The following is a 27,467-nucleotide window of genomic DNA, read 5'->3' on the forward strand; positions in this document are numbered from 1 at the left end:
TCAACATCTTATGTTTCCAGGGAAGATTCTGCATTTGCTTGAGGAACAGATAGGGCAAGTGCGAAGGATACAAGGAAGCATGTGGAGACAAGCGTAACAGCACACGTGCCGATACATCCATTACTCTGTCAAAAGCAAAAGTATCCCATATCAGCAGGGTGGAACGTACTCTAGATTTGATGGACTTGTTTTGACCCTCAAATTCTTCAGTCGGCCTTATACTCTGGAGGAAACCAGAAAACCCTCCAGCTCAGTTCAAGAATAAGCCTGTGGAAAGTTACTTCTTCAAAAGCAAAAGTATCTCATATCATCTCTTCTCATTTTTCTTCTCTTTATCCTTCATGCTGCTGCAAGATGGGGAGAAGGTGAACAATCAGTCGGAGCTCTGATTGCTTACCTTGTCTGTCACCTCTTTCAGCAGACCCCCTAGCTCGGCGACTTGGGGGACTCCTACTACATGGTTTGTATCGCGCTTGACCAAGCCTGAAACTACAAGTAAGCTTCAAGTGAAATTGATACATTACCTTGTGCATCTCCACCAGTTAAAGATACCACCCCTGGATGGAGGAAGAGTACTTCCAGAGAAGATGCCACATCTACCTATGAGACAGATAAGGCAAGTCAAGACGACTCCACACTCCGATACTTAGAAGTTTCGTGATTACGAGATCATTCTCCCACAATATTTCCTAATGTCATTTGTACTAAATCATTCACTTGTACTCACTAAAGGAGAGCTTGAACCTATGTACTTGTGTAAACCCTTCACAATTAATGAGAACTCTTCTATTCCGTGGACGTAGCCAATATGGGTGAACCACGCACATCTTGTGTTTGCTTTCCTATCTCTATCCATTTATATATTTATCCACACTAATGACCGGAGCAATCTAGCGAAAATCACAAAAAGCGACCGTTTTCGCTACCTAGGATCTATCTTGCAAGAGAACGGAGAATTAGATGGAGATCTCAACCATAGAATACGAGCTGGATGGATGAAGTGTAAGAATGCATCCGGCGTGTTGTGTGACCGTCGTAGGCCACTGAAGCTCAAGGGAAAATTTTATAGGACGGCAATAAGGCCAGCGATGTTGTATGGCACAGAATGTTGGGCGGTGAAGCATCAACACATACACAAAATGGGTGTAGCGGAGATGAGGATGCTTCGTGGGATGTGTGGGCACACGAGAAAGGATAAGATTGGGAATGAGGATATCCGAGGTAAAGTAGGAGTAGCCGAAATTGTAGGAAAGATGAGAGAAAATCGGCTCCGGTGATTTGGACATGTGCAAAGAAGGTCGAATGACGCTCCGGTTCGAAGATGTGACTACGGGACAGAGGTTCAGGGCCGAAGGGGTAGAGGAAGACCTAGGAAAACTTTGGAAGAGACTCTAAGAAAAGACTTAGAGTACTTGGATCTAACGGAGGACATGACACAAAACCGAGCGCAATGGCGTTCTAGGATTCATATAGCCGACCCCACTTAGTGGGAAAAGGCTTTGTTGTTGTTGTTGTTGTTGTTCTTACACTCATTTTTAATCATATTCAGTATTTCCATATTGTTTATTCAATCTAATAGTCAAAAATAAAGAAAGATGCGTGAGAGTTCTTTTGTTTTTCAAAACAAAATTTGGTATAAATCAAACATTTGTCATCCCATCTAACGATAAGCTTCTTCAACGTACCCATCTTCACTTCACTCACTCTAAAAGCTATCAAAAATATGAAGAGGTGGTCTAGAATTCAGGCTGCTTTGGCTCTTGCAATTTCCATGATATTTTCAACATGGCCTAATATTGCAATAGCAGAAGCACGTCCGTTGGCTTCTGCTTCTGCTTCTGCAGCAGCATCTAAAGCAGCATTTTCAACTTTATCACAGGTTCTTAAAGATTTTGAGGCAGACAAGAAGAACCCAAATAAGCAAATAGGCTCAAGCTTTAGAAGGATTCCTCCAAGCACTTCAAATCCCACCCAGAACAGGTAAAGTAAAACTACTTTCTACTGCTTTCAGCTTTTTTATCTCTCTCTCTCTCTCTCTCTGACCTCAATTGCCATGTTTTTGTTTGCCAGGTATAATCCACCATGAGATTGTTGAAAGAGGTTCATTTATTTTTAGACGACTTGTAATGCGCAAGTACAATTTTGCTACCTGAGGTTTTGTTACCTCTAATTTTGGCTGTAGATTTCTAGTCTTCTTTTAATGTATATATAGGATGAGATCTTTACATCTATTGATGCAAAAAGGGAGTATGTTTTATCCTCAAACTTAGTTAAGTTTGTATTAGGAGAGTAGACAGTCTGGTTTAGGTCGGTACTAGCCTATGTGGTTAATCAAATCGATTATCTTGACAATAATTTTAACGAACGCTATTACGCATACTCACCCGTCTTATTTTCTCATCACATTATATTGACTTGAGTTTTGTTACCTATCCTTTAGTTATGAAGCCGGCGAAAAATATAACAGTTGGATCGGCATAGCAACATTCGTTTTTATTAATAATCCAAGCAAATTGGGGGAAAAACACAGTATTGCTCATCTTCATCCAAATGAGTATCAGACTACCAGTACAGTAAGCTTCCCATCAGCTGTTCCATCTCCACGTTATCACGTTGTGGATAGAAAGAAACCACTACCTAGTGACTCACTAACAACACTGTTATCACGTGCCTCATCACATGTGCCCTGTTGAAAGCATATCAAAGTTCTAGCCAAAAGTGCACAGCTCACGATTTCTGTGACACAGAGTTTAGCACATGATCCGTTTCTTACATCAGATCCAAATACTTTTCCTATTTTTCCAACAGGAATTAGGTCTAAATCAACGGCTAGATAGTCATCATAATCATCAAGAGTTAACTTTTCTTGTTTCTTTTGGGTGAGAACAAAGGAATTAGAGATCTTGACTTTGTAACCAAGTTACGTGATGAGTGAGAGAGAGATAAAGAGTGCATGGAGGATACCACGGATTCTCTCCGGGTCTAAACTTCTAACTGCTCTTGCACTGTCATGACACTATCAGCCAGCCCTAAAAGATTTACATGCAACTACAAAGACAACAAATCTACTATGCTCAGTGTATAAGATGTACTGGAGTTCGTAGCCGTTAGATTTTGGCAGCAAACAGCTGCTATCACTATTCTTCAACACCTCTCGACGAAAATGTGAAGTTTAGTCGATCAGTATTATATTTTTGTAGTGCCATTAACAGTTTTTTATAATTTATTCATTCATATGTCCATCAACGAGTGACCGGCCCAAAAGCCGCCGACTCCCTTCCGGTTTTGAGCAAGTGGAATTGGGCAGGAAACACGAAATCTCAAGTGCATAATAGAAATACCACAAGATCCATGAGCTTTTAGAAAGACAAAGATTGAAGGCTTTTGAGTGGTTTTTTCAATGAGCTTAACACATTGCCAGCTATGCGTAGGTAAGATCCAACACTTCCTAGTCACTAATACGTAATTAACACTATGATTAACAAACAGATTAAGCACATGTGCAGGTCACTGTTGCTACTTGCATCACGTAAAATATATAGTTTAGCACATGATCCCCCTGTTATCATATCCATATTGTTTGAAGCTGGTAATTAGGTATAAATCAAAGGACTACGCATCATTGACTTCATACTAATCTTCATTCCTCGATCCACGAAAGGCGACAGAGGAAATGAAGTCCTGGTGTAAAGCTCTGACTGCTCCGGCTCTAGCTTTCGCCGTGATACTATAAGTCCGGTCTAATGGAGCAGCTGCGGATACTCATTCCCTGAGTTCCGTTGCATCAGTCACGGCTTCATCTTCACAAGCTCTCAGAGATTTGTAGGCAACCATAAAGACACTATATAGCAGGCTGGCTCGTCCTTACTATGGGATCAGTACCGGAAACCGCCAATTCACGGCGATCCATACGATAGCCAAGAGAGGAAGTGCAGAACCTAAATAAACAGAACCTAACACAGTCTAGTTTCCATTGGGAAGCGGGATACGTAGCTTTCGTTAGAGCTATATCCCGCTTCCCATGCTGCAACTGCAGGTGGTACAATTTGTAATGCAATTACAACTTTGATATCTAATGTTCTCAACTCTGGCTATTGGAAATAAAATTACTCATAGTTTTCTCGGATGTATATACAGAACAATCCCATTCTGTTACAACTTTGACAACCTCAACTTGAACAACAGGAAATAGAACAAAACAAAACTCAAAATTTAGCTCTCATACATGCAACTCTCCGATTCAGTTATAACCTATGCTCCGGTTCAAACATCACAAGACTAAGCGCAAAATAAAAATCTACTTACCGTAGAAAATTTCCTCTCCTTCGAAGATTTTTCCAGGGTAGTATTTCTCTGCATCTCCAATTGGGTTACATCCTCTGCAGCGCTGAACAAAAGTTACAAAACACAGAGAAGCAGATGATCCACTATATCATGCTTTAGACTTCTTGGAGGATTTTGACTCAACATCCTCTCTGTGCCGTTTCTTCTCTTTCTTGGCAGTGGATTGGGATGCTCCCTCATCTGTGACTATTTTCTTCGACTTGTTTTTCTTTCCTTTAGAAACATTCTCGGCTGCTGAAAACTTTCCAAACTTCTTGCTGTTCCGTTCTGTTTTCTTTGGTTTGTGTTTGATGCCTGATGTACTCAGAAATGGTGCAGGAGATTCCTGGAGATGTGCAATCTCTTCACTCATTTGCTTTACTTTATTCGGTCGCAATGTGTTCTTAAAATCGTCTGAAAGAAAGCTGCCGCTCTTTGACGGCTTGGTCTCACTAGAGCCAAATGTAGAAATAAATTCATTGACAGTTGATTGTTTCGATTCTTGCCTGGACCTCCACTGATCAGGTCTAGCAGCAAATCTGTCAATTACAAAAGGGTTAACTACATATACAGCAAAAATTCAACCCCAAACAAATAATGCTACAACATTGTATGCCAAACGACAAACAATTAGCGTTTCCAATTATGTGTGTGGGGAATTGTGGGGCAGAAGGTACCCAGCACGTGGTAATTACTTGAATTATTTCAGATACAAGTGCAAGCTTTCCTTAACAGAGAGAAGGGATTTGACACACATCTTGACTAACATCGAAGCGCATTCAAAACTTGATATTCTGAAATAGAACATGACAAATAGCTTACCCATCAACATCTAGTTTCCGCATGAGATGAGGGCCATGCTTCTTGTTCCAAAGCTCATTTTGCACAGCTACCAACTCAGTTACTATGGCCTCTCTCAGTGAGATGTTACCCACAGTAAAACACTTTTCAACAGTAAAAGAGCCTGATGATTGCAATGAAAGCTCTCCAAAATGTCCACGAAGCCTTCAAAGTATGCAACAGAAGATCAAATTGAATCAAGCTTAATTGCTTGGAACCATAAGACAAATATAGGGGCATCATGATACATACATACACAAATTATGTAAGCAAGCAATCTATAAATTAAGTTATATGGCATACTTCATGATTAACCGGCGCTTCAGTTTTGCAGAAGCATCAGAACTTAGAAAAGCTTCAATAACATGAGCACCTTTGGAATCTTTAGCAATTTCAAGTATGTTATCAGCATTGAGGCACGTAATGCTTGTAATAAAAGGATGTATGAATTCCTGCATGGTGAAATGCATTAGACAATAGATCAGTGTAAACAAATACGAGATTTCAATGCAAGAACAGTGGCATCTATCATAATTGCACAAAAGCAGCGATGATTTTCTATCATATATGTATACGAGGACCAAGGTCCGTAGATATTCATTCATGGAGACTGAATTTTACAGACAAAGCAGCGATAATTTTCTTTGAAACAATAATGGAGAGAGTGAAAGCGCAACAATGGAAATGCTGTAACTCTTTATTTCAAAAATCTTAAAATGGGCATCACAATATGCTAAAAGTATACCCGTCAACTTATGACTACTAACTATATATGGAAGCAGCCAATACTATAGTTGGGAGCTCTGATTTGAGTAAAACTATGAGAAAGGTTACATACATTTTGAAATTGAAAAACTCTTTGGAGAATCAAAGAACCCATGACATGCATTCTACCACCGGCTGGCCAATTCCAGTTGGACTTATCTTCACAGTAGAAGTAGCTGTCAATAAACAGTAATCGGGGAACAATGCATGTAGAGTCTTCATTGCTTGAATGTACCGCAGTAGCAAGGGCCTCACAACACTGTCAAACGAGTAATGGAAACATAGCTATATGATTAGAATGAATATCTGGACTCACAACCAGAACAAAAGTCTTGTACACAAATAAATACCATACACTATCCATCTACTTTATTCATCAGTAACATTGTAATTGAACTGATTGGCCGGAGAAAACACTATATAATTTGGCAAAGGGGTGTGCTATCCACACACCCCTGTTTACTTCTCACACACACCTAGTTAATTTTTGTACTTTGATCTTCAATTCATCCGATCCTATGACCGAAAATTAAAAGGGTATGAAAAGTAAAAAAGGGTGTGTGGATAGCACATCCCTTTGGCAAAATATTTCGAATTCCAAATACATAAAACACTAAGGTGGAAATAAAGAAATCATGTAAAATAAGAATAACACAAATTCGTTATCAACCTTATGCTCATAAGTATGCAGCCTTTGACTTGCAGCAATCAGCGAAGCAATAACTCCTGATTTTCCCGTTTTGAGCAGATCCTTAAATTTCGAACCAAGTTCCTCCCAAATCAACTCCATCTAATGGGCAAATTGACAATAAGGTGTTATGACAGAATGAAGAGTTTTACAAGAAGATATTAGACATGTATTTTTGTGAAACAAATATGCCAAAGTAGCTAAAATAGTAAACAAATTGTGGGAAAAGCAAATGGAAGAGACTAATTTAAAGTAACAGAAATGCTAATACTAGAATAACAGGAGAGGGGAGAAGCGTGATAAGGAGTAAACAAGTCAAAATGCAGCATTGCCACAAAACATACTTGATCTTTATGCCGTGCTTGAGAAATTAAGGCTTGAATAACAAAGTTCCCACAATGATGAGATGAAAGCTCAAATAATGAGTTTCTAAAAACTTTTGTGAACATTTCATTGTACAAGACTTCGGGAGCCACTCCCAAAACAACCTGCAGTATTCACAAAATATAATTAAATTAAATAAACCAAAGCTACAAGGAGAAAAACATAGCAGAAGATAAATAGATTCGAATGTGAAAGCTACTGTGAAAATTTTATTTTAATCCTAGAGTGCCTACAGGGAGTAGAAATGTAACTGTTGGACTGCCATCCGACTAAACATATGTGCTTAAAGAAGTTATCATTATAGAAAAGGGTACAAAATTCAAGATAGTACAACCATAAAAACTTGGTCGCAGTAGACGATTAATAGATGAACATCACAACTTATCCTTCTGTAAAGTTTTGTGCAGGCATAAGTGTTATTGGTGCAAACATTATGAATAGACCGTTTACCTCAATTAAATGGCTAAATGCTGTTTCTTTCATGAGATGTAAAATGCCTCTCACTTTAGTCGTTTGGATGGATTTTCCTTCTAAAATATCATCCCTAGTACATCCAATAAGAATGGGAATCAATTGCAACAGCTTTTCTTCATCTCCTGCTAACAACTGCAAAGCTGTCTGCCAAGCAAAAAATAAAAGTTCTAGCACAATTCAAGATTGATTCAAATCTTGAACATTATAAAGCGGTAAAAGGACAGAGTGTCAAGGATTGGATTAGAAAAAAAAAATTCATGCGTAAAATCCTAGGCACACAAAGGGTCAAACTTTAGATCATACAGAAGTAATATAAGACACAAATTTCATCCACGAAATAATTACCTCTCATCTGAAAAGAAAATCATGGCCACAAATGCTTACGTAAAATAAAAAGTGCCCCTTCTCTTTTTATCATGAAATAGACTTCCATGTCTTAGAAGCTAACAAGTACCACAAATAGAGATTTGGACGCCAATTAAGAAAGATTTTGTAGGGAAACCCGAGTTCAACTAGAGTAGCGAACCTGGAAAGCTCAACTTCAACTAACGTCGAACCTCAAGGAGTCAGATGGGTCTTTATTGGGAGAGAGAGAGCGTAATCATGGTGCTCTCCAGAAGCCACAAAAAAGGCGTGAGGAGAAAGCGCCTTAGAGGGAGTGACAGAATGACCCAATGTGTATTAATTCTCTAGCCTCAAACAAAATGATAAGAAAGGGGAGGCCTTCGCATTCCTAATCCGGTTGACTTATGTAATTGTCAACAGTATACAATTAAAATGCTGTTAATATCTTGTTATTAACACTATAATACCTCTAAGTTTAATTTGTTTTACTTTCACTTTTAAATATTCGGTAATTAAATAACTTAACAGTTATCAATTGACATCTAAAAAGAAAACTGACTCAAAAATAGTATGACAGTATATTAGAACATGCCTGCAGAACCAAACTGCTGTACTGATCAACTTGCAGGGTCTGAATGTTGTTTTGGATACACTTGAACATCCCTGAAACAAGAAAGTCAAATAAACGTGGGAATCCCTGTACAGAATGTGGTGTAATATCTGTGTCTGCTCGAGATGCCTTGAAGTTCAATTGCTCTGCAACTGAAGAAGACTTTGTCCCGTGAAACTCAGAAGAATCTAATGGTACTCCTTTAAGAAGAGAAAGAAAACTTCGGAGAACATGAGATCCATAGCGATCGTACATCAGATCACCAGGATTCTTTGCAATCACCTGAAAATATACAAGATATATAAAGGGTATTAGGAAGAAAATTAAGAAATAAATAAATAAACATCACAATTTACATATGCCCGGAATATGTAAATTCATTTCAACTGTTTTAAAGTTTTTATGGTTTTAAAATGGTACAGATATAATAGGCAACAAACTACAACATGCTGAACGTTTTGACCTAAAACAAATTGATACCTTGCATATTGCATTTACAGTGTCTTCAATAGCAGAATACGCCTCATTGTCCTCAAGATGCCTAGATAAAGACTTGATGGCAGACTCAGCTACATGAGAACCAGATTGATCCATTGCAATAGAAGGGAAGTCCTTCGCACAGTTTCGAAGGAAACCACAAAGGCTGTCAACATCACAGCCCTCAAGGAGTTTCTGCATAGTATGGCTTATGATATAATGGGTTGCCAGTTCCATTTCTCTCCCCTTAGCTTCCTCAAGGGCATTACCACATACAACTGGTCGCTCCTCCATATCATCCCCATTACTCGCGAAAAGGTTATCAATTTCCTTGAAGTAATTCATGGTTTCGGGATCAACCTGTTTCCTACACAACAAGTACTCAAAATCATTAAAATGCCAAACAACTCACAGATTAACCATCATTCTCAAAACCCTCAATAAGAGAAACTCGTCATGTATTACCTAACCAATGGTTTTTGTGTCTCCGAATCGCCTTGATGTTTCGAACCCCGCCAGGATCCCTTTCTCCCAACATTGGCATCAAGGGAGGAACTTTGTTTATCATGCTTTCTGCCCATATCCATTTTCTTTCTACTCCGTTTGTGTGACTTATCCTCTCCACCCATTCTGCCTCCAATTCGTCTCAATGGCAATGCCTTCGAGTTTCGATCCCCAAAAGAAACCACAATTAAACCCCCACCAGACACACAAATTTCAACAGCTTCCTACTACAAAACAATTCGAATTAACAAATTAAAAACCCCCACCATGCTCAATATCCAAATTAAAAATGTCAAAACAATAACAAAATTGGCTAACTTTCTTCTACTAAGATGGTAGATAAAATTAAAATCTAGAAATTACGAAAATCTAAAATTACGAAAAGAACACAAAGCTATTGAGTTCAAAAACCCAGAACACAAATTTTAAAATTAAATTTCTATGGAAAAAGGGATTAATGAAATTTACTTGCTTTTGTGGAGTTGCTGCTAGACTGCTATGCTACTGCTTGCTCTGTACACAGAACCTAACTGGAATTCGCACCAAAACAACCATAACGTGTTTGCTCTAACGGCGGGGTTTCGGCCGTTTTAGCCTTTAGGGTTTAATAAGGGTTTAAACCAAGTTTCTTGACCCGGACCCGACGATTTTTCAAAGACCGCTTACGAAATTGCGACACGTCGTTCATAGAAGGGTTTGGTCATAAACATTCAATTATTCTCACGGGCTGGACATCACAAAGATTATTGGGCCTAATGGCCCACTACAAAAGTAAGTTTTGAGCTTTTGATTGCAGTTGTTTGTTTTTTTTTTTTTAAACCATCCTAACTAGACTAAGGAAATGAAAGAGGGTCTGAATTCAAATGCAGTAACTTGTAGATAAATTCATATTCATCAGGACAATCCATCAATTGTACGTAATTTTGATTGTCATTTATTATCGCATACGATATCATAAATAAGAGAGTCTCTTTTTTGGTTGAAAATAACCGCATCTCTAAGGTTATCTTTAACCCTTAGGTTAAAATCTAAAATTTTTACTCAAAAACAGTTTTTCTCCTCTAACTCTTCTGGTTTAAATTTTTAGCCTAAGATTATTAAAAAATGAAATTAGAATAATTTTTTTCTTAAAGTAACTTTTAAAAAAGAAATTATGTAGACTATCATAATTTAATTTTATGAACATTATTGCTACCCTACCTAACCAAAGGACGGTTTTCTTTTATACAAAAAAAAAAAAAAAAGAAGATGATTTTCTTAATTTATTGAAGAGAAATGTTAATGAGACTGTCTCAAAAGTGAAACTTTCCATGGACTTTTCGTCAATCCATGTTTTTGGCACAACTCTCGTGCCAACATTATAAAACATTATGCCAAAACCATGGGTTGGCGGAGAGTCCATAGATTGTCCCATTTTGGGAGTCTCCTTAGTATTTCTCTTTATTAATTGGGTAATGTTAGAGAGACCAAATTACTAAGCCAAACTTTGTAAACCAAATGATGTGGATGTTTAACTATGATTGGATTATTACTTAGGTATTGATTAACGTACTTATTTTCTATTGGTGACATATAATTTTAGTTTAAAATTTTGGTCTGCCTAGCATTATTGTAATTAAATTGACTAACTGAGATACTATTGAAATTATTTATAAACACAACAGCACATATATAATATATATATGTAGAGAATAAAAACATGTGAACTTTTTTGTATTCCAACTTAGTATTCAAGAACATGTGTCTTAATGCCACTTAGTACTACGGTCTAGTAGTATTTTTCTTCGCTTGTAAGTAAAATGTCTTAAGTTGTATTTTCGCTAAAGGTAAATTTGAACTACATTATTCCTAGCCCACTGTGAGGCTTAGCTAGGCTTGGCAAACGGGTCATATTTGTCGTTTTCGTATAACACTTGTTAACTTAACAGGTCGAGAAGTGTCACACCCATTATCTTAATGGGTTCTTAAATGACCTGACCCGTTAAGAAAAATAATTTTTTTTTCTTTCTAAATTTGCACATACCACATTGCCACATAAATATTACTTCGTAAACTAATTTGAAACAAAATCAATCTTAAATCGAAAACTAATTTGAAGCAAAACCCTATATTTTAAAAGTAATTCGACATAATCAACTATTACCTCGATTAAGACTCGAGATTCGTTCGAACCAGAGACATAATCAGAGATCAAAGTAGTAGATCGATTGGTAGTAGGTTACTAGGTCGTATGTGGTAACAGTAGTGTGGTGGAGGGAGATTTGAGAGGGTGGTCATGGATTCATGGATGGCTAGAGTTGAGGTTCGAGATTGAGATTTGAGAGTTTAGATCGACAAAGAGAGCGGCTGATAGAGAGAGTCTAATTTAAGGTTGAGAAAAACATTGGACGACTAAGATTAAATATCAACCAATCTAACTATCATCAATTTTCTAATTTTAATTTAAAAAAAATTATGTATATTTATTTATTTATTTTAACTTTAAGCTCAATTCTGGATTAAATCATACTGATGTTAATTATAGTTTTTTTCAGTCATATAAAATCATTAAATTAATATTTTTCTTATCGTGTAACGGGTTACCCACATGTATAGCTGGACTGACCTGTTATCTTAACAAATGTTTATCAAGTTACCTGATAACGACCCAATTCATTATCGTGTCGACCCGAAAATTTGTTAATTTTGTGTTGTTTCGTGTTGGATTAACGGGTTGTGTCATAAATTGTCAGGTCTAAACTTAGCCCACTCCCTAATCCCTTAATGTAGATAATACCGTTTGTTAAAAAAAAAAAAAAAAACATGTGTCCTAATAAGTAATACTATTTTATTGTTACTTTATATTCTAATCCATTGTTTTTTTTAGCAAATCAGAATTTATATTCTAATCAGATTATTTTTATTTTCAGATCCTCCTGTTGTAATTTGAAATTTGAATACTCCTCATTTTGGACCGGTGTTGACCGTTGAGTATTCTTGGATTGTGATTGCCTTCTAAACGCAGTTTTCTCGTCGCACTAATTCATACAGGGTGCGTTTGTTGTACGGAACTGTCTCGGACTGGACTAACTTCAAGGACTAAGTTGGACTGTCTTAGACTAGACTAAGTTGAACTAGCTTAGTGAAGCGTTTGGTGCAGTGTCGGACTAAGAAGCTGGACTAACAACAAATTATTATTATTATTATTATATTTTAATTTATTTTCTATTAAAGATATCAAAATGAATATATGGAAGAATAAAAGGGCATAGCCCTCTTCTTCTTCAAGAATTGCAGGTGCTTTGCAACTTGGAGAATTATCAAACTTTCAACGACTCAAATTGATAGGCAAATAGAACCAATTTTGCAGTTTAGAAGATGAACGAGCCTTGTATAAGATTTATTGAACGTTGGTTTCACCCTCACCAAACCACATGGTGAGCAGTTTAGGGCCTTTGACACTGATGAACTAAGCTTGACGTTCATTTGCAATTGCCTTGGCCAAAAGAGTTTCCCAACATCATGCAGCTGTAGAAAAGGACTTCTCTTGAATGGTCTTTTAAGAAAACAAAGCAGAAATTAGAAAGAGTTAGAAGCTTGTTGAATTAGGAAGCCCAGTACGATGTAAAAAAGGTTATCTGGGTTATGGATCAGAAAAGGGTGCTTTCTGTATGCTCAAAAGCTTCTTGATGATAGGATCACAAATCTGAGGACCCTATTCAACCTGCAAGCAGCAATAGAAATGACAAATGGAGAAGATGAAGTAGAAGGGAGCAGAGCTCCAATATATTTTTGTGTTTGTAAATTCTGATCTGATTACAACAGTGAGAGCTAGTGTTCTTATTCAAGTCACAACTCATCATGTCAGCTGGCTAATTATAACAAACTTCACTAAAACAGGAATAAGCCTAATAATCCTAAGATTAAAACTTTTAATAATGATTAAGCTAATCACTAATTACAAATCATATCATTACAACTCATCATTGTGAGCATCTAACTCCATCAGGTGTAATTCAGTTTGTGTGTCGGTTATGGACTCCAAATCCTCATCAGCAGTATACAGTACCGCCCACATGAGCAGTTGATACCGATTGCACACAGAATTCAGAGATCCTTGAACAAACTCGGTAAAACCAAGACCTCACGACAAGAATTTCAGGTAGAATGGAACTCAAAGTTATACTATCAAAAATAGAAAACCGGAATCAACAGAAAACAAAACAAGGTTACCATGTTACCTAGACCTAGTACATTTGTGAACATGCCAACTAGGAGGAAAATCATGCCTCCAATCCATTTTCCACTCATCATTTGTACCAACCACACTTCAACCTCCAATGCCCTGCAATTAGCTCGTAACTCCTAAACTGAAAGACTGCATACAAAATGTGATGAGATCGTGATGAACAAAAACCAAAGTTCAGCTACAACTTTGAGTATTATCAATGGCATTCATAATATAATGTGCACTGCCAAATAATACACAACATGAAAAGGGGATGAAAAAGTGAATAACAAAAAGAGCACGAGAGATCGCATACGTAAACACAACTCGCAACAACATAGGCTCATCGCAAGTGAATCTAATTATCAAGAACAAAAATGCTAGATGCTAAATCGCAGTCCTAAAACAAACTCCGCAAACCAAAACCAAACATTCCAATTTAGACATGATATACTCTTATTCTCAACAACTGACAGACAATAGGGAACAAAAGCAACAATTCTTCGTTTCCTCCAACAATTTCTTCACTTACCCCACTTAGCATTTTTGAAACGAAATCCGAACTAAACCTTATGATCTCAAGCTCCTAGCTTGAGCAAACAAAGTTCTACATAAAATTGCTCAAGCTTCGATTTTTCACACGAACCAGGCACAAGAAAATGCCTAGCCAGAGAACCCAGATGCAGAAAACCAGAAAAAAAAGCCAGTGCAGAAGCAAATCAACCACAAACAACACAACCAAGAACAACCCAAAAAGCTGAATTAGAGAAAAATTACCAGAAAAGCAATACTCGACAAAGAACACAACCAAGAACAACCCAAAAGCTGAAAATTAGAGAAAAATGACCAGAAAAGCAGTACTCAATTCAACTTGCCCAACTGAAAACATACACAAATTTTCAGCTGAAAACAGTTCTAATGCATCCCACAAGATACCAATTAACCCATCCATTAATTTCAATCAATAAAACATCATAAATGACCACAATAACACCAAGATAATACGCCAGAATAAACTGCAAAAGCCAATGCCATTTGGCCTTCCCGATTGACAAATTGAAAATCAAGGATTCCAATACCTCATGGCGACTTTTTGTGGTCCTTGTATTTGTTTCCTTGTCTGCCAGTTGAGAGAAACCTGCAGATTTAGTGGCTCTTGCAGTTCTGAGATGAACACCTAGACCCTGCACACTTGCTGCAATGGGCATGGCTTTCTCAAGATCTCGTAGTGGAACTGTAAGAAAATCGGGGAGTTTTGGATAAAGATTAAACCAAAATATGATAACATCAAATTTCTAGCAAAATGAAAGCAGGGAATGAGGAAAAAAATCACTTCAACTTACAAAAACTTAACAATCAATTCATAAAAGGAAAAATAGCAGATAAAATGAAAACAAATGGGTAGCAATCAAAACCCAGAAACTAATCAAATATGAGAAATCAATCAAACCCACAAATCAATCAAAAACAAAAATCTATCAAAACCCAGTAATAATTTAACGAATCTTCAAAACAAAATTGAAGAAAACTAAGAAGAGAAAGTGGCAGAGGAAGCCGTGATTTATGAGGACGCGGCGGTGGTCCTGAGATGGTCCGGCAAGGTTGTCAAGCAGGATGAGGAGTCGAGCAGAGCGAGGAGTCGAGTGGAACAACGTGAGAGAAAAGAATGGTCTTAGCAATCCGGTGGTATTTGGGGGGTCTCGCTAAAGACTATCTAGCGAGCCCGTAGTCGAGATGAGTGAGGTTTAATCCCGCTAAAAGCTAGTCCCTTCCTCTAACAAACATGGACTACACTAACACCTAATCCAATCTAGTCTAGTCCCATTTAGTGAGGGCAAACAAATGCTCCCACATTGTTCACGAAGGATTTGGATCCCAGGATCCAAATTATGAGGATCTTAGGGTGCGTTTGGTACGTGGAATGAGACAGAACATAGTGGGACGGACGCGTTCCGTCTCATGTTTAGTGCGCTAAAATTATGTGGAACGCCTGTTCCACGGAACGAAAATGTGTTAGATTTTGGTTCCACCTCCCCCTGGAACGGGTTTTTCCATCCCGTGGAACACAAATTCATAACATTTTAAGACAAAAATACCCCTTCTCTTTTTCAATATTTACATCATCCAAAAAATATTTACATCATCCAAAAAACAAACCCTAAAATTCTATCTTCTTCGTTCCATCTTTTCTGCCTGCCACTGCCTTTTCCCATAGCCATCCTTATCACCCTCTCCCGTTGCAGTTGCATCTACAGGTTCGATCTTGATCTTCTCCCGTAGCCGCTGCATCTCCATGTTCAATCTTGATCTTCTCCTGTAGCTCCAGGTTCGATCTTGATCTTCTCCTGTAGCCGCTTGATCTTCTCCTGTAGCCGCTGCATCTCCAGGTTCAATCTCGGTCTTCTCCCTTAGCCGCTGCATCTCTATGTTCGTTTTCTTGATTTTTCCATGGAAAATTTCAATTTTTTGGGAAAATATGATGATTATGAGAAAATAAGTTAGTTTTCTTGGTTTCTCTGGTTTAACTTATGCTTGGGAAAAAGAACAAAGTCTGATTTTTAAGGTTTATTACGATTCTGGTTTGTAAAGAATTGGATCTGGTTCCGAGCTGTGCGATTTAGTGGGTTCGGTTGTGAGCTTGGCTTTGTATGATGGAAAAAGCTGGTTCTTTCTGCATTTGGTCAGCTGAAATGTTAATCAGTTTGATGCATTTTAATGGTTATTTTACTGATTATTGGTCAGTGTGTATAATTGAGTTTTGATACATTTGGGTTTTGACCCAAATTGTGTTTTAGGAAAGAAGAGATGCTTTGGGGTCGTAAAATTAGTGCAGAATCATCGTTTGTGAAGTGTTTGAGCTAAATTCTTTTGGCATTTTTAAGGGTTTTGGCAAATTCCATAATCTGTTTCACAAAAATTGGGTTCGGCATAAATAACCCTTTGTACTGGGAGTTAAACACACACTGAGAAGCCTTTCTTGCATGGTGAAATCGTAAGAAAATGCGTAGGCTAGATTGGAAAATGGGTTTGAAATGGCCCTCGGTCACTCATCCATATTGGAGAGCTGCATCACTATGGGTTTTAGAGCATTTCTTGAGTTTTAGAGCATTTCCCTGAGACTGTAACAATTAACATAGATAGTCTAAGAGGTGTCTCTATGGGTGGAAATATTTTGGTAGGAAAAGGGGTTGAAGAGACAATGTAACGTTGCCTGCCAGGGATCTTCTTATTCCTTATTAGTATTTTCTTTTAGGGGGAAGGGAGAGATGAAATAATAGGTTTTGGCTAACGTTTTTCTTAGTTTTCTATTTGATTCTTGTTTTGCATCATGCTTCTTTTTCTTGTTAGCTGCTGTTGTATATTGGAAGGTATGGTCATAGTATGGAAAGCAAGTTGTCCTTGTGCATCAGTGGTGTCATTATTTTTTGTTGTTAGAACTTGTTTGTTGGCAATCAATTGCCAAATTATCGGATATCTTTTTTGTTGTAAAATCATGTCCTTTGTCCAACTTCTTTTCCTCCCCCAGCCTAGTGATTTATTTTCTTGTTGCATACTTTATCCCACTTTATATTCATTGTTGGACGCTTTTGATTTTCCATGTTTAGCATCTTTAGCAGCTGCGATTCTTCATAAGGCCAAAGCTGCTAAAGATGGAATTGAATGATAATGCTTTTTCATTATTTAGGATGTACAAAACATGTGAGACGTGATAGACACGATAATGCTCTGTGGCTGATTACTTGGTGCTTTTCTTTTGTAAAAGTTGCCCTTGCCTTTAACCATGTCAGACATCATGTAAGTTTGTAACTGCTTTGCTAGGAGAGAAGCATGCATGGGGTTTAGGAAAAACCATGTGAAAGATTGTGACTTGCAAGCAGTTTTACTAGTGTGTGTGATTGTAAAAGATGGTCTGTTGAAGTTTATTTGGTGTTCTCATATGCTTATCTCTCCTCCTTGTATACAGGAGTTCTATCGTGTTGAATGAATTACCATTTGAAAAAAAAAAAAAACATGATTTGGAATTATCACAAGATTGGTCATTCATGGCTTGCTGATAAATTTGTGTACTTTTTCTGTTTTATTATTACTTACCAATGCTCTTTGCTTTTTGTTTTCTAGGTCTCCATGTATGTTGTTGCAGCACATTAGATTATCTTAAAGATCCAGTCTTGTCCCAAATAGCCTTTTATTAGATGAATACTCAAGAAACATAAAGTTCAGTATGGCTCTACAGACACATCAGCATGAAGGTTACACATCAGCAAGGCACACATCAGCGAGGCAGTTAGTTTGTTGAGATTGTAGGAAGGCTGTTAGTCTGTTGGGATTTGTAGGGATAAGAAAGTTGGTTAGTAGCTTATGAGTGAATCAAAGAATTCTTGTATAAATAACGAACACCTTTCTCTGGAATTCCTTTATTGTTCAAGGAATACAATCTTTAGTCATTCACTTTCTCTCTCCAAATTCTCTGCCATTGTTTTTCGTTTTGCTTCTTCTACCATGTCTTCAGTCAAGAAATGGCATAACATATATTATCACGTAACATATCTTTAGCCATGTGCTACTGTAAAAAATATATCATAGATAAGCATATATGTGTTCAAATATGAACAAGTTCCAAAAAAAAAAAAAAATTGTCTTGTCCTGTCCCACGCATAAGCATTTTACCAAACAACAGACGGAACAGGGGTAAGTTAGTCATTTAACCTTTTGGTTCCATTCCGTCTAGCGCGTACCAAACGCAGAACGGAACAACCATCCCGTTTCGTCCTGCGTGTACCAAACATAACACGGAACCTCCGTTCTGTCCCGTCCTGTCCTGTCTCATACCGTCTCATTCCGTTCCGTCCCGTCTTGTCTACATACTAAACGGTACCTTATGGATCCTTATATCTTAACTATTCATCGTGCATTGTGCGGTTATAAAACATTTGATTTTTTTTATATTTAAAATTGAATACAAATAATACCTGACGAAAACTGGGTGTATGATGTACGATGAACAGTTAGAATGTGGAAATCCCTAAGATCTCCACAAAGTGAATCCGGCAAAGATCCCTTTCCGTTCACAAAAACATGCTTGAATATAGTGAAAATCCGTGAATTTTTTTTTGTCAACTGATAGAATTTTTTATTGAATTCGTAATAAAATTGTGAACACGGAAAATTCCTGAAACGAAAGAGACAAGAACAACGTGCACAAACAAATATTTGTATTTTGATGATTTTGGGTTACAATCTCTTTCTATTTTGATCCTCTGATTCGATCTCCGTAAGGTGTGTATTTGTGGATGTGTGATTGATCCAAATGGCCGTTGGGCTTGATCTAAGGATGAACGTTCTTCAAGGGCCGTGGACTTGATCTTGAAAGTGGATTTGAGCGGATCTTCAAAGGGGCTTTTGGGCTTGATCTTTGAAGAACAGTGACGAACGGATCTCCAAGGGCTTTTGGGCTTGATCTTGAAGAACAGTGATGAACGGATATTCAAGGGCTTTTGGGCTTGATCTTGAAGAACAGTGACGAACGAATCTTCAAGGGCTTTTGGGCTTGATCTTGAAGAACAGTGATGAACGGATCTTCAAGGGCTTTTGGGTTTGATCTTGAAGAACAGTGACGAACGGATCTTCAAGGGCTTTTGGGCTTGATCTTGAAGAAACAGTTGGATGTATGGATTTGTCGACGTTGTTGATCCAAAGGGCCGTTGGGGCTTGATCTTGGATGAACGGATGATGAACGATGGTGCTTTCTTTAAGGGCCGTCGGGGCTTGATCTTGAATTGGTGGATGGTTGATCCAAGGGCCGTCGGGGCTTGATCTTGGAAGAACGATGAACGAAGAACGAAGAACACTTTCTTCAAGGGCCGTCGAGGCTTGATCTTGAATTGGTGGATGATTGTTGATCCAAAGGGCCGTCGGGGCTTGATCTTGGAAGAACGATGAACGAAGAACGAAGAAGGCTTTCTTGATTATTCGGGAACCTGGATGCTTGAGAGCTTCGGAGTTTCAGAGCTTCAGAGTTTCAAGGTGTAATATGAATTGGTCCCCCCAAATGAATGAAATGGGCTTGTATTTATAGAATTTTCCAAGGCCTAATTTTGAATATAATATCCCAGATGAAATAAGTCGTTTCTGCCAAGTGTTGACACGTGTCCTGTTTGATGACTTTTCCAACTTATTTCGATTTTTTGTTTAGACACACGCTACGTGTAAAATTTATGTAATACATGAGCGTTGAAACTTTGATTTATCGGTCAACATTTATTTACCGAAATTTCGATGTCTACAAATGCCCCCACTTCAAGGCGCGTCGTATACATGTGCTTGTCATGTGTAAGAGATGTGTTTTGAAGTCCCTTATTGTAGATGTCGATCCAAGGGCCGTTGGGGCTTGATCTTGAATTGGGCTGGAAATTTTTTTTTTCAAGGGCCGTTGAGGCTTGATCTTGAATTGGGTTGGAGATTTCTTCAAGGGCCGTCGAGGCTTGATCTTGAAGGTTGAAATTGGACCACAAGGAGCTTCATGTGGTAGATGATCTTTGGCTTTGGTAGTGGATGAATCGGCACGTATTTTGTTGCGCTTGTTGACTTTCCACAGCTTTGATCTTGAACTGGGTTGGAGGATTTTCTGGATTCCTCCAATTGGTGATTTTCCACAGCTTATTCTTGAACTAGGTTTTGATTCAAGGGTGGTAGACACTTGATCTTGAATCGGACTTGTGATTTCTTCAAAGGCCGTCGAGGCTTGATCTTGAATTTGGCCGGAAACTTCTTCAAGGGCCGTTGAGGCTTGATTCTTGAAGGTTGACTCGAACACATGGCAAGCAGGCACGAGGTGAAGGTGACGACTTGTTGCTTTGTTCAATCTTTCTAATTCACACCTGAGCAGTTTGGTCAACGGTATGATCTTCAAGATTGATGGGCTCTTCTTCCAGTTGGTGACTTGATCTTTAAGGATTTGATTCAAGGGTGGTGAATCGGCACGTACAGCCCACAACGCCTAGTAAGTCGACCCAAGAATTTGAGGGTCAAAACGAGTTCACCGTCCAAAGTGATTGCAACCCTGATGATATAAGATACTTTTGATTTTGAAGAAGTAGCGGATGACTCAGCACGTGCTTTGTTGCACTTGTCTCCACATGCTTCAAGGTATCATTTTCATTTCCTTTAACTGTTCCTCGGGCAGATGCGGCATCTTCTCGAGTTCTTCATCTCAGACTCCTTCTGCTGAGTTGACTGTGCATGCTGCATTCTTCTCTGCTTGTTTCTTCAGGCAGATGTGGCAGCTTCTCGAGTTCCTCAGTTCGGACTCCTTCTGCTGAGTTGACTGTGCAGACCGCATTCTTCTCTGCTTGTTTCTTCTGCACGTTGTCTCCACATACTGCAAGGTATCATTTTCACTTGCCTTTATCTGTTCTTCAGGCAGATGTGGCAGCTTCTTTGGAAGTACAGCAGCAGTGGGAGACGAGTACTCGAGAGCAATGCTAGGTAGGCAATCAGGGAAGGGTTCCCAGTAGTCGGTTCCTTACCTGAGTTTGAGTGGAAGTCCCGGCATATTGTTTTCTTTATCCTTGTCTTTGTAGGTAAGAACAAGGACAAAGGAAATGACAGGGAGAACGCATGATATGAGATACTCTTGCTTTCTACCCTGGTGATATGAGATATTTTTGCTTTGGTGTCATTTGTTTGCTGAGGTACCCCAAGGAATAAGGAACACTGAGTGACTCGAGAGGCTTCATTGGGCAGGCATTCTCGGAGATGAAGAAAGGTTCTGTATGTCTGCCTTGCTATGGAGGGTGAAGGTGGACAGTTATAGGAAGTCCCTTAATGCTTGTAGAGGTACTGTTCTTTCACTCGTGTCAGCAACCAATGTGTGATTTATTAGTATGGCTTCACGTGCTTTCTTCTTTATTAGAAATCTTCAACAAATTGTCAGTAATTTCCGCCAAGCTGAGTGTGCGTGTGACAGGTGTTGACGCGGCTGAAAAAGACCGGCGCCTCTTCGATAACTGGGATCGGCGCTTCGACAAATTACCCGTGATTTCCGCAAAGCTGAGTTTGCGTGTGATGGGTGCTGACGTGTCTGGAAAAGACTGGCGTCTCTTCGATATCTGGGATCGGCGCTTCGATAAATTACCCGTGATTTCCGCAAAGCTGAGTTTGCGTGTGATGGGTGATGACGGGTCTGGAAAAGACTGGCGTCTCTTCGATATCTGGGATCGGCGCTTCGACAAATTACCCGTGATTTCCGCAAAGCTGAGTTTGCGTGTGATGGGTGTTGGCGCGTCTGGAAAAGCGGGATGCCTCTTCAATTTTTGAATTGGCCTCTTCAAATTCTGAGCTCGCCTCTTCGATCTCTGAAATCCTGTTGAGTGCTGATTTTTATAGAGGCACGCAGTCCGTTTCAAAGCACACTTGAATTTTCGCTTGTAGAAACTCCCTTCTTGCACTTCTAAGATCTTGATTTGTCTGACCTATTCTTTCTTCAACACCTTTGAAAATGTCTGGACCCTCCGACCGTCGTTTTGATTTGAACCTTGGTGAAGAGGCAGTCCCGCCTTCTCCCAACAACATATGGCGCCCATCCTTCATATCCACTACCGGTCCTCTTACCGTTGGGGATTCGGTGATGAAGAATGATATGACCGCTGCAGTGGTGGCCCGGAACCTTGTCACTCCCAAAGATAACAGACTACTTTCCAGGCGGTCTGATGAGTTGGCTATTAAGGAGTCTCTGGCTCTTAGTGTGCAGTGTGCGGGTTCTGTGTCCAACATGGCCCAACGCCTATTTGCTCGAACCCGTCAAGTTGAATCGTTGGCGACTGAAGTGATGAGTCTCAAACAGGAGATTAGAGGGCTCAAGCATGAGAATAAACAGTTGCACAAGCTTGCACACAACTATGCCACAAACATGAAGAGGAAAATTGACCAGATGCAGGAATCTGATGGTCAGATTTTACTTGATCATCGGAGGTTTGTGGGTTTGTTCCAACAACATTTGCCTTCGTCTTCCGGGGCTGTACCGCGTAGTGACGCTCCGAATGATCAACCTCCGACTCCTCTTCTTCCTGGAGTTCCACCGAGTGGTGCGACTTCAAACAGTCAACCTCCGATGTCTCTTTTTCCTAGAGCTCCACCGAGTACTGAGACACCACCTGAGCAATAAAGACTCCCTCCCGTTTGTTTGAACATTTGTAAATATTTTTTTTTTTTTTTGGTATGTAGAATGCAATTTTATGTAAAATTTCTAGAAAAAATAAATAAAATGAACTTTTATTTCTCTTAATGCTTTTTTTTTTTTTGCTGTATATATTATACACACACACATTTATATATATACATACATACATACATACATACATACATACATACATACATATATATATATTTTTTTTCTTTCACGTGGAGTGATCCACCATCCCAAACCCATTTTCCCTTTGTTTTTTTTTTGCATGGTGCTAGCCACCAAGAATCCACCTTCTCTTTTTTTTTTCTTTTTTTTTTTTTTTTAATTATTTTATTTATTTATTATTATTATTATTATTATTATTTTTTTCGTCTGTTTTCACATGTGCTTGATCCACCATTCCCCTTTTTTCACGTGGTGCCAGATGCACCACCACCTTTTTTTTTCTTTTTATTTTTTATTTATTTTTGTATAAATTTGGGTGATGGGTAGAGGAACTTCTGCAGGGAGCGGAGCTCGAGTTTGAGGAAGAGCTTCTCGCCCGGCTAGTCGTTTGACAGCGGTCTTTGAAGTTGTTGGCAGCTGCGAGGCAAGAGACGGAGGAGGTGGAGATGACCAGGGCAGCTGTGACGGACAGAGACGCCATGGCAGGACCTCGAGGAGTTTTAAGATACTGGTGCAGGTACTGGCGAGGTGATTTTGACGAGAAATGCATGAAGAGGGCGTCGAGCACCATGGGCCTGCAATCCTTGAGGTTGATCTCGTAGTCCTTGAGCTCTTGTTCAGGTATGACGGGGCAACCTTGCTTTGCAGTGTCACTTTCATTATCCTTCACATCAGAGAAACCTCACGATAATGACAGGACAGACGCAGTGGAGCACACAGTAGTGACTGACACTGCCGAGCCTAGCTTTGGAAGTCCGCTTCGAAGCAATGAGTTCGCCCACCGAGTTACGGCCTAGTTGAGGGCTGTTTGGCGATCGTGATGGTGACTCAGATGGCGGGGTTTTGAGCTTTGACTGTGGCGGCTATCCCGGAAACATGGGGACATGACATGGAAGTCCCCGAGAGGACGTTGTACAGCGGGGGATCCTTTCCTTCAAGAGCAACAGACGAATCATTGCCGATCCATGGTGCAAGAATGTTCACACCAGGTGCTGCAATATTAGGCTTGAGAATGTTCCTTGTACCGGATGCAGGGCCTCTGGCTGAAAAATATACGACGGTGGGCGCTGGTTTATACTTCGTCACCGTCACTGTTGGTTGGACGGTTGCAACTGGGTTTCTGGTTGAGTTGATATAGGATAGGATTTCTTGACCGTCCTTAAAATTGAGGACGGTTGCCGGAAATTCTCCATATGTACTCACGACTACCCCCGGATTTTCTACTTGAAAAATGACACCTACTCCGCCAAGACTCGTCACCGCGTCAATCTGGCTGCCCCTCCAATAATCACCGGAGTCACACAGCATAATCTTCCCATTGATCTTTTCTGTTTCCATAATTTGCTTGTCCTTTAAGTGGCTATCTGGACCTGGTGTGCTGTTGTATCACTATGATTGTCGCATATCCCTAGTTGGACGATGAATGCAACGATACTCCCTTTGTCGATACCCTCGCTTTCAATCCAAATATGACCTCCCATGGTGTTTACAAACCGTTTGCAAATGGCAAGTCCAAGTCCTGCACCGTTGTTTATTTGATTGGATCCATTTCGGGGCTGAGAAAACTTGGTGAAAAGATGAGGAATATCTTCTGGGAGAACCCCACAGCCAGAATCCTTAACCTGAACTCGTAGGTAGAAGTAACCATCAGTTGACGCTGGATAAAACTCCGGTGGTTGCCAGTCTCTTGAAGATTCTGATTTCGTAACAGATGCTGTAATTGAAATATAGCCCTGCTTTGTGAACTTCACAGCATTACCGGCAACGTTGAGAATAGTTTGCAACAGCCGATTCTCATCTCCAACGGCATACACAGGTAAGTCTGGGGATTGAATCAAAGTCATAGACAACTTCTTCACAGATGCGACGGGCTGTACCAAATTCATTACCTCTCTGAAAACTCCATGGAGGTTAAATCTTTCAGTGTCTAATTCTAGGCTATCATCTTCAAGTCTAGAAAGATCTAACACATCATTAACAAGTGTTTCCAAAAAGGTTGCTACTCTTTAGTGCTGTCTCTATCATAAGCCTTTCTTCCGGAGTCAGTTCCGTCTCTAACAGAAGAGAAGACAATGCAATGATTGCATGCATTGGTGTCCTCATTTCATGGTTCATGACAGCAAGGAAATCATCGCGGGCATGGATTGCCATCTCTGCTTCTCTCCAAGCTAAATCTAAAGCATTGTTCTGCTCCGTGAGCTGTTTACGGGCTCGCATAGACTCTTCCAGAATAGCAGCATGTGAAAGAGCAACAGCTACCTGATCTGCCACAACATCAACCAGCTCCAGTTCATGTTCTCGCCACTTTCTGGTGCCATCCGTGGGAAGAATCAAAACCATGATTGCGTAGCTTTTGGCAGAGACATCCGGCCAGTCATTGATTTGAAAATTTGAAAGATTTAAAAGGGGCACCCGCAGAGCAACAACCTCAGGTGGTACATATCTTCCCACAAGCGGTCTGATTCTTGCCAGTGGGCAGTATATGGTATACGAATTGCCCGAGAACTATTGAAGACTTCGTTGACAACAGGAAGGTCCATTGACACAGATGAACCAGCCTGTATATGGTAGTTCAGAGTGTGAGAAAGCTGTAGGTTCATACCAGTTCTGGACGGCATCCATAACGCGCATTCCTGGAGGCCTAGAGTTCTACCCAACTCAACAAGGGTAGTTTTCAATATAGTGTGCCTATCCAACGTGCTTCGAATTTCATGAGTCAGCATCCTAACATGCCTTCCTGTTTCTTCCTGAGTGAGCATAAGCCCCATCTCCTTGTCAAGCTCTTCAGCGACAGCTCCCGTTTCTTGACGCTTAGCAAATCCGAGATAATGTGAACGAGCATTAGAGCGGTAGCACACGATACAACGGCACACGAAACCTTGGCAACAATCATGAATATGGCAACAGTTTTGGTGTGCATAGAGAAAGTCCAAACATTTATGAAATGGGTTGCTCCACAAAGAACAATGAAGGCACCGAACTGCACAAGCACCCATATGTACGGAAAGAAAGCGGATTTCTGCACAAAATATATAAGCTCCAAGGGAATGGAGAAATAGGCAAGGGCAATGAACACATCAGAGATGTACTGATATTTCACCAGCAGCTCATCTGGGGGCCATTGCGCGTCTATGCAATCACAGGACTCCATTTTTTCAACGAATCAGGCTTGAGGCTTGAGGGGAGAGACGAAGTGAGGGTGATGGATCAATTAGGGAGCTCTGAAGGACTGTTCTGAGTCGTCCAATTTCGCAGGAGCTGAGCTTTTGAAAGTGAGAAGCGTTTTTTCATGGTAGAGGAAGAATGAGTGCAAAAGGGAGTAGGATGCCGTCGACGAAGAGCTCATCGGCGGAGAGGAGATTGGGCTGAGGGCAAGACGGGTTTCTCCAAAACTCGAACTCGGGGGAGTTTGGAATCGGTGCTGGTTCGCCTTCTTCGGCTGCTGCTCTGTGAAATGTGGGGTTTGAATTTGGGGTTGTGCTCCATTGAGATGGATATTTTTTGGAGAGAGAGAGAGTGGAGTGGATGGTGTGGGGTGGGCCTGCGTTTGGGCTGTATGCCTCAATTGCTAAGACCTGTGCCTGGAATAAGACACGGATTGGGCTTTGGGAGCCAGGCCTGGACGTTGGACTTTGACGCAGGCTTGGGCCTCGTGTTGCTTTGGAATCCATGGCGCTTTCTGCCTTCTTTTGTTGTTGTTCGACCTAGACACATATATATATATATATATTTCTTTTTTTTTCTTTTTTTTTTAATAAAATTGACTTTCTTTAATAAAACATTTATTTATATTTTGATGTGACTGAACTCGAAATTGAATGCTCGAGTTGCCTACGTACCCTTCCAAAGAAAGAGATCAAGTCAAAACGTAGTTCAAATATATACATATTTTTGGTATTTTCTTTTTGTGTCGTTTGCAGTTTTAACTCGTGCAGGCAAGGAGCATGTTGTGTCGCCTTTTAAACTCATGCAAACCAGGAGTGTTGATGTTGCCTTTTATGCTCGTGCAGACCAGGAGCGTTGTGCCATGCAGTTTAGGCTCGTGCAGGCGAGGAGCCTTGTGTCTTGCAATTTAGGCTCTTGCAGACCAGGAGCTTTGTTGGTTCGTCAAGCGATCCGGGAGAGCCGTTCCTCGCAATCTTCATAGCAAGGAGCCTTGACTGAGTGATTGAAGAAGTCTTCAGGAAAGAAATCACGCATCGTGATGGGGATAGACGATCTATGTGTCGAAATTTCATCATCTTCAACACGTTCACGTTGCTTTGAAGGTTGACAAGAGCTGCTTTGCCCCCTTTCCGATTGGCGGACTTGTGGAGGAGACGTATGCTTCTTGTGCAATTTCTTAGGAGTGACTTGAGTCCATCCTTCAATTTTGCTTGTCTTGGAGGATGCCCCCAGCGGTTGAGGTGAAAACTTCGAGTCGGAAGAGCCAGAAGCGAAGGTGGTATAGTTTGTGTTCACCACATCGTCAAGATCTAGCTCGATGATTCCTTTCTGAGCC

The 27,467-nt window shown here is 39.8% G+C and overlaps 3 protein-coding genes and 1 long non-coding RNA gene across 8 annotated transcripts; 2 read left to right on the plus strand and 2 right to left on the minus strand.

Moving 5' to 3' along the window:
- Positions 1-1,526: 1,526 nt before the first annotated feature.
- LOC126634025 (uncharacterized) lies at positions 1,527-2,379 on the plus strand. The gene is made up of 2 exons (XM_050304507.1): positions 1,527-1,980; positions 2,071-2,379. Exons 1-2 carry the CDS (start codon positions 1,724-1,726, stop codon positions 2,084-2,086), a joined length of 273 nt encoding a protein of 90 aa, XP_050160464.1. The 5' UTR covers positions 1,527-1,723; the 3' UTR covers positions 2,087-2,379.
- A 1,713-nt stretch (positions 2,380-4,092) lies between these two features.
- LOC126583283 (pumilio homolog 23) lies at positions 4,093-10,028 on the minus strand. Of its 5 annotated transcripts, none has more exons than XM_050247621.1 (11): positions 9,879-10,028; positions 9,372-9,634; positions 8,910-9,273; positions 8,412-8,711; positions 7,451-7,618; positions 6,961-7,104; positions 6,599-6,718; positions 6,002-6,187; positions 5,467-5,615; positions 5,146-5,328; positions 4,093-4,862 (listed from the first exon to the last, which is right to left on the minus strand). In XM_050247621.1, exons 2-11 carry the CDS (start codon positions 9,533-9,535, stop codon positions 4,433-4,435), a joined length of 2,208 nt encoding a protein of 735 aa, XP_050103578.1. In that variant the 5' UTR covers positions 9,536-9,634; positions 9,879-10,028; the 3' UTR covers positions 4,093-4,432. The 5 variants fall into 5 exon arrangements, with proteins under 5 accessions (XP_050103578.1, XP_050103575.1, XP_050103576.1 ...); XM_050247618.1 differs by having other exon boundaries at positions 9,372-9,637; positions 9,879-10,027; XM_050247619.1 differs by having other exon boundaries at positions 7,451-7,614; positions 8,408-8,711; positions 9,372-9,637; positions 9,879-10,027.
- A 5,755-nt stretch (positions 10,029-15,783) lies between these two features.
- Positions 15,784-18,081, plus strand: LOC126582941 (uncharacterized). The gene is made up of 2 exons (XR_007609630.1): positions 15,784-16,004; positions 17,737-18,081. It is a non-coding gene; the product is annotated as an uncharacterized LOC126582941 (long non-coding RNA).
- A 6,218-nt stretch (positions 18,082-24,299) lies between these two features.
- On the minus strand, positions 24,300-26,221 carry LOC126583896 (probable ethylene response sensor 1). The gene is given in 4 exon segments (XM_050248439.1): positions 24,300-24,957; positions 24,959-25,446; positions 25,449-25,757; positions 25,760-26,221. Coding segments are annotated over 4 exon segments (1,794 nt in total). The 5' UTR covers positions 26,118-26,221; the 3' UTR covers positions 24,300-24,318.
- Between the last annotated feature and the right edge of the window lie 1,246 nt (positions 26,222-27,467).

Source organism: Malus sylvestris, chromosome 9, assembly GCF_916048215.2.
Source record: "Malus sylvestris chromosome 9, drMalSylv7.2, whole genome shotgun sequence".
In the NCBI taxonomy this organism is placed as follows: Eukaryota; Viridiplantae; Streptophyta; class Magnoliopsida; order Rosales; family Rosaceae; genus Malus; species Malus sylvestris.

What these genes read in the sequence shown, in the direction of transcription:
- LOC126634025 (XM_050304507.1), top strand. Translation starts at nt 1,724, where the DNA reads ATGAAGAGGTGGTCTAGAATTCAGGCTGCTTTGGCTCTTGCAATTTCC.
- LOC126583283 (XM_050247621.1), bottom strand. Translation starts at nt 9,535, where the DNA reads ATGGGTGGAGAGGATAAGTCACACAAACGGAGTAGAAAGAAAATGGAT. An exon ending in GAGTTTTTCAATTTCAAAAT is followed by an intron (nt 5,616 to 6,001) that starts GTATGTAACCTT and finishes TTCACCATGCAG; the next exon opens with GAATTCATACATCCTTTTAT. An exon ending in CGGAAACTAGATGTTGATGG is followed by an intron (nt 4,863 to 5,145) that starts GTAAGCTATTTG and finishes TGTAATTGACAG; the next exon opens with ATTTGCTGCTAGACCTGATC.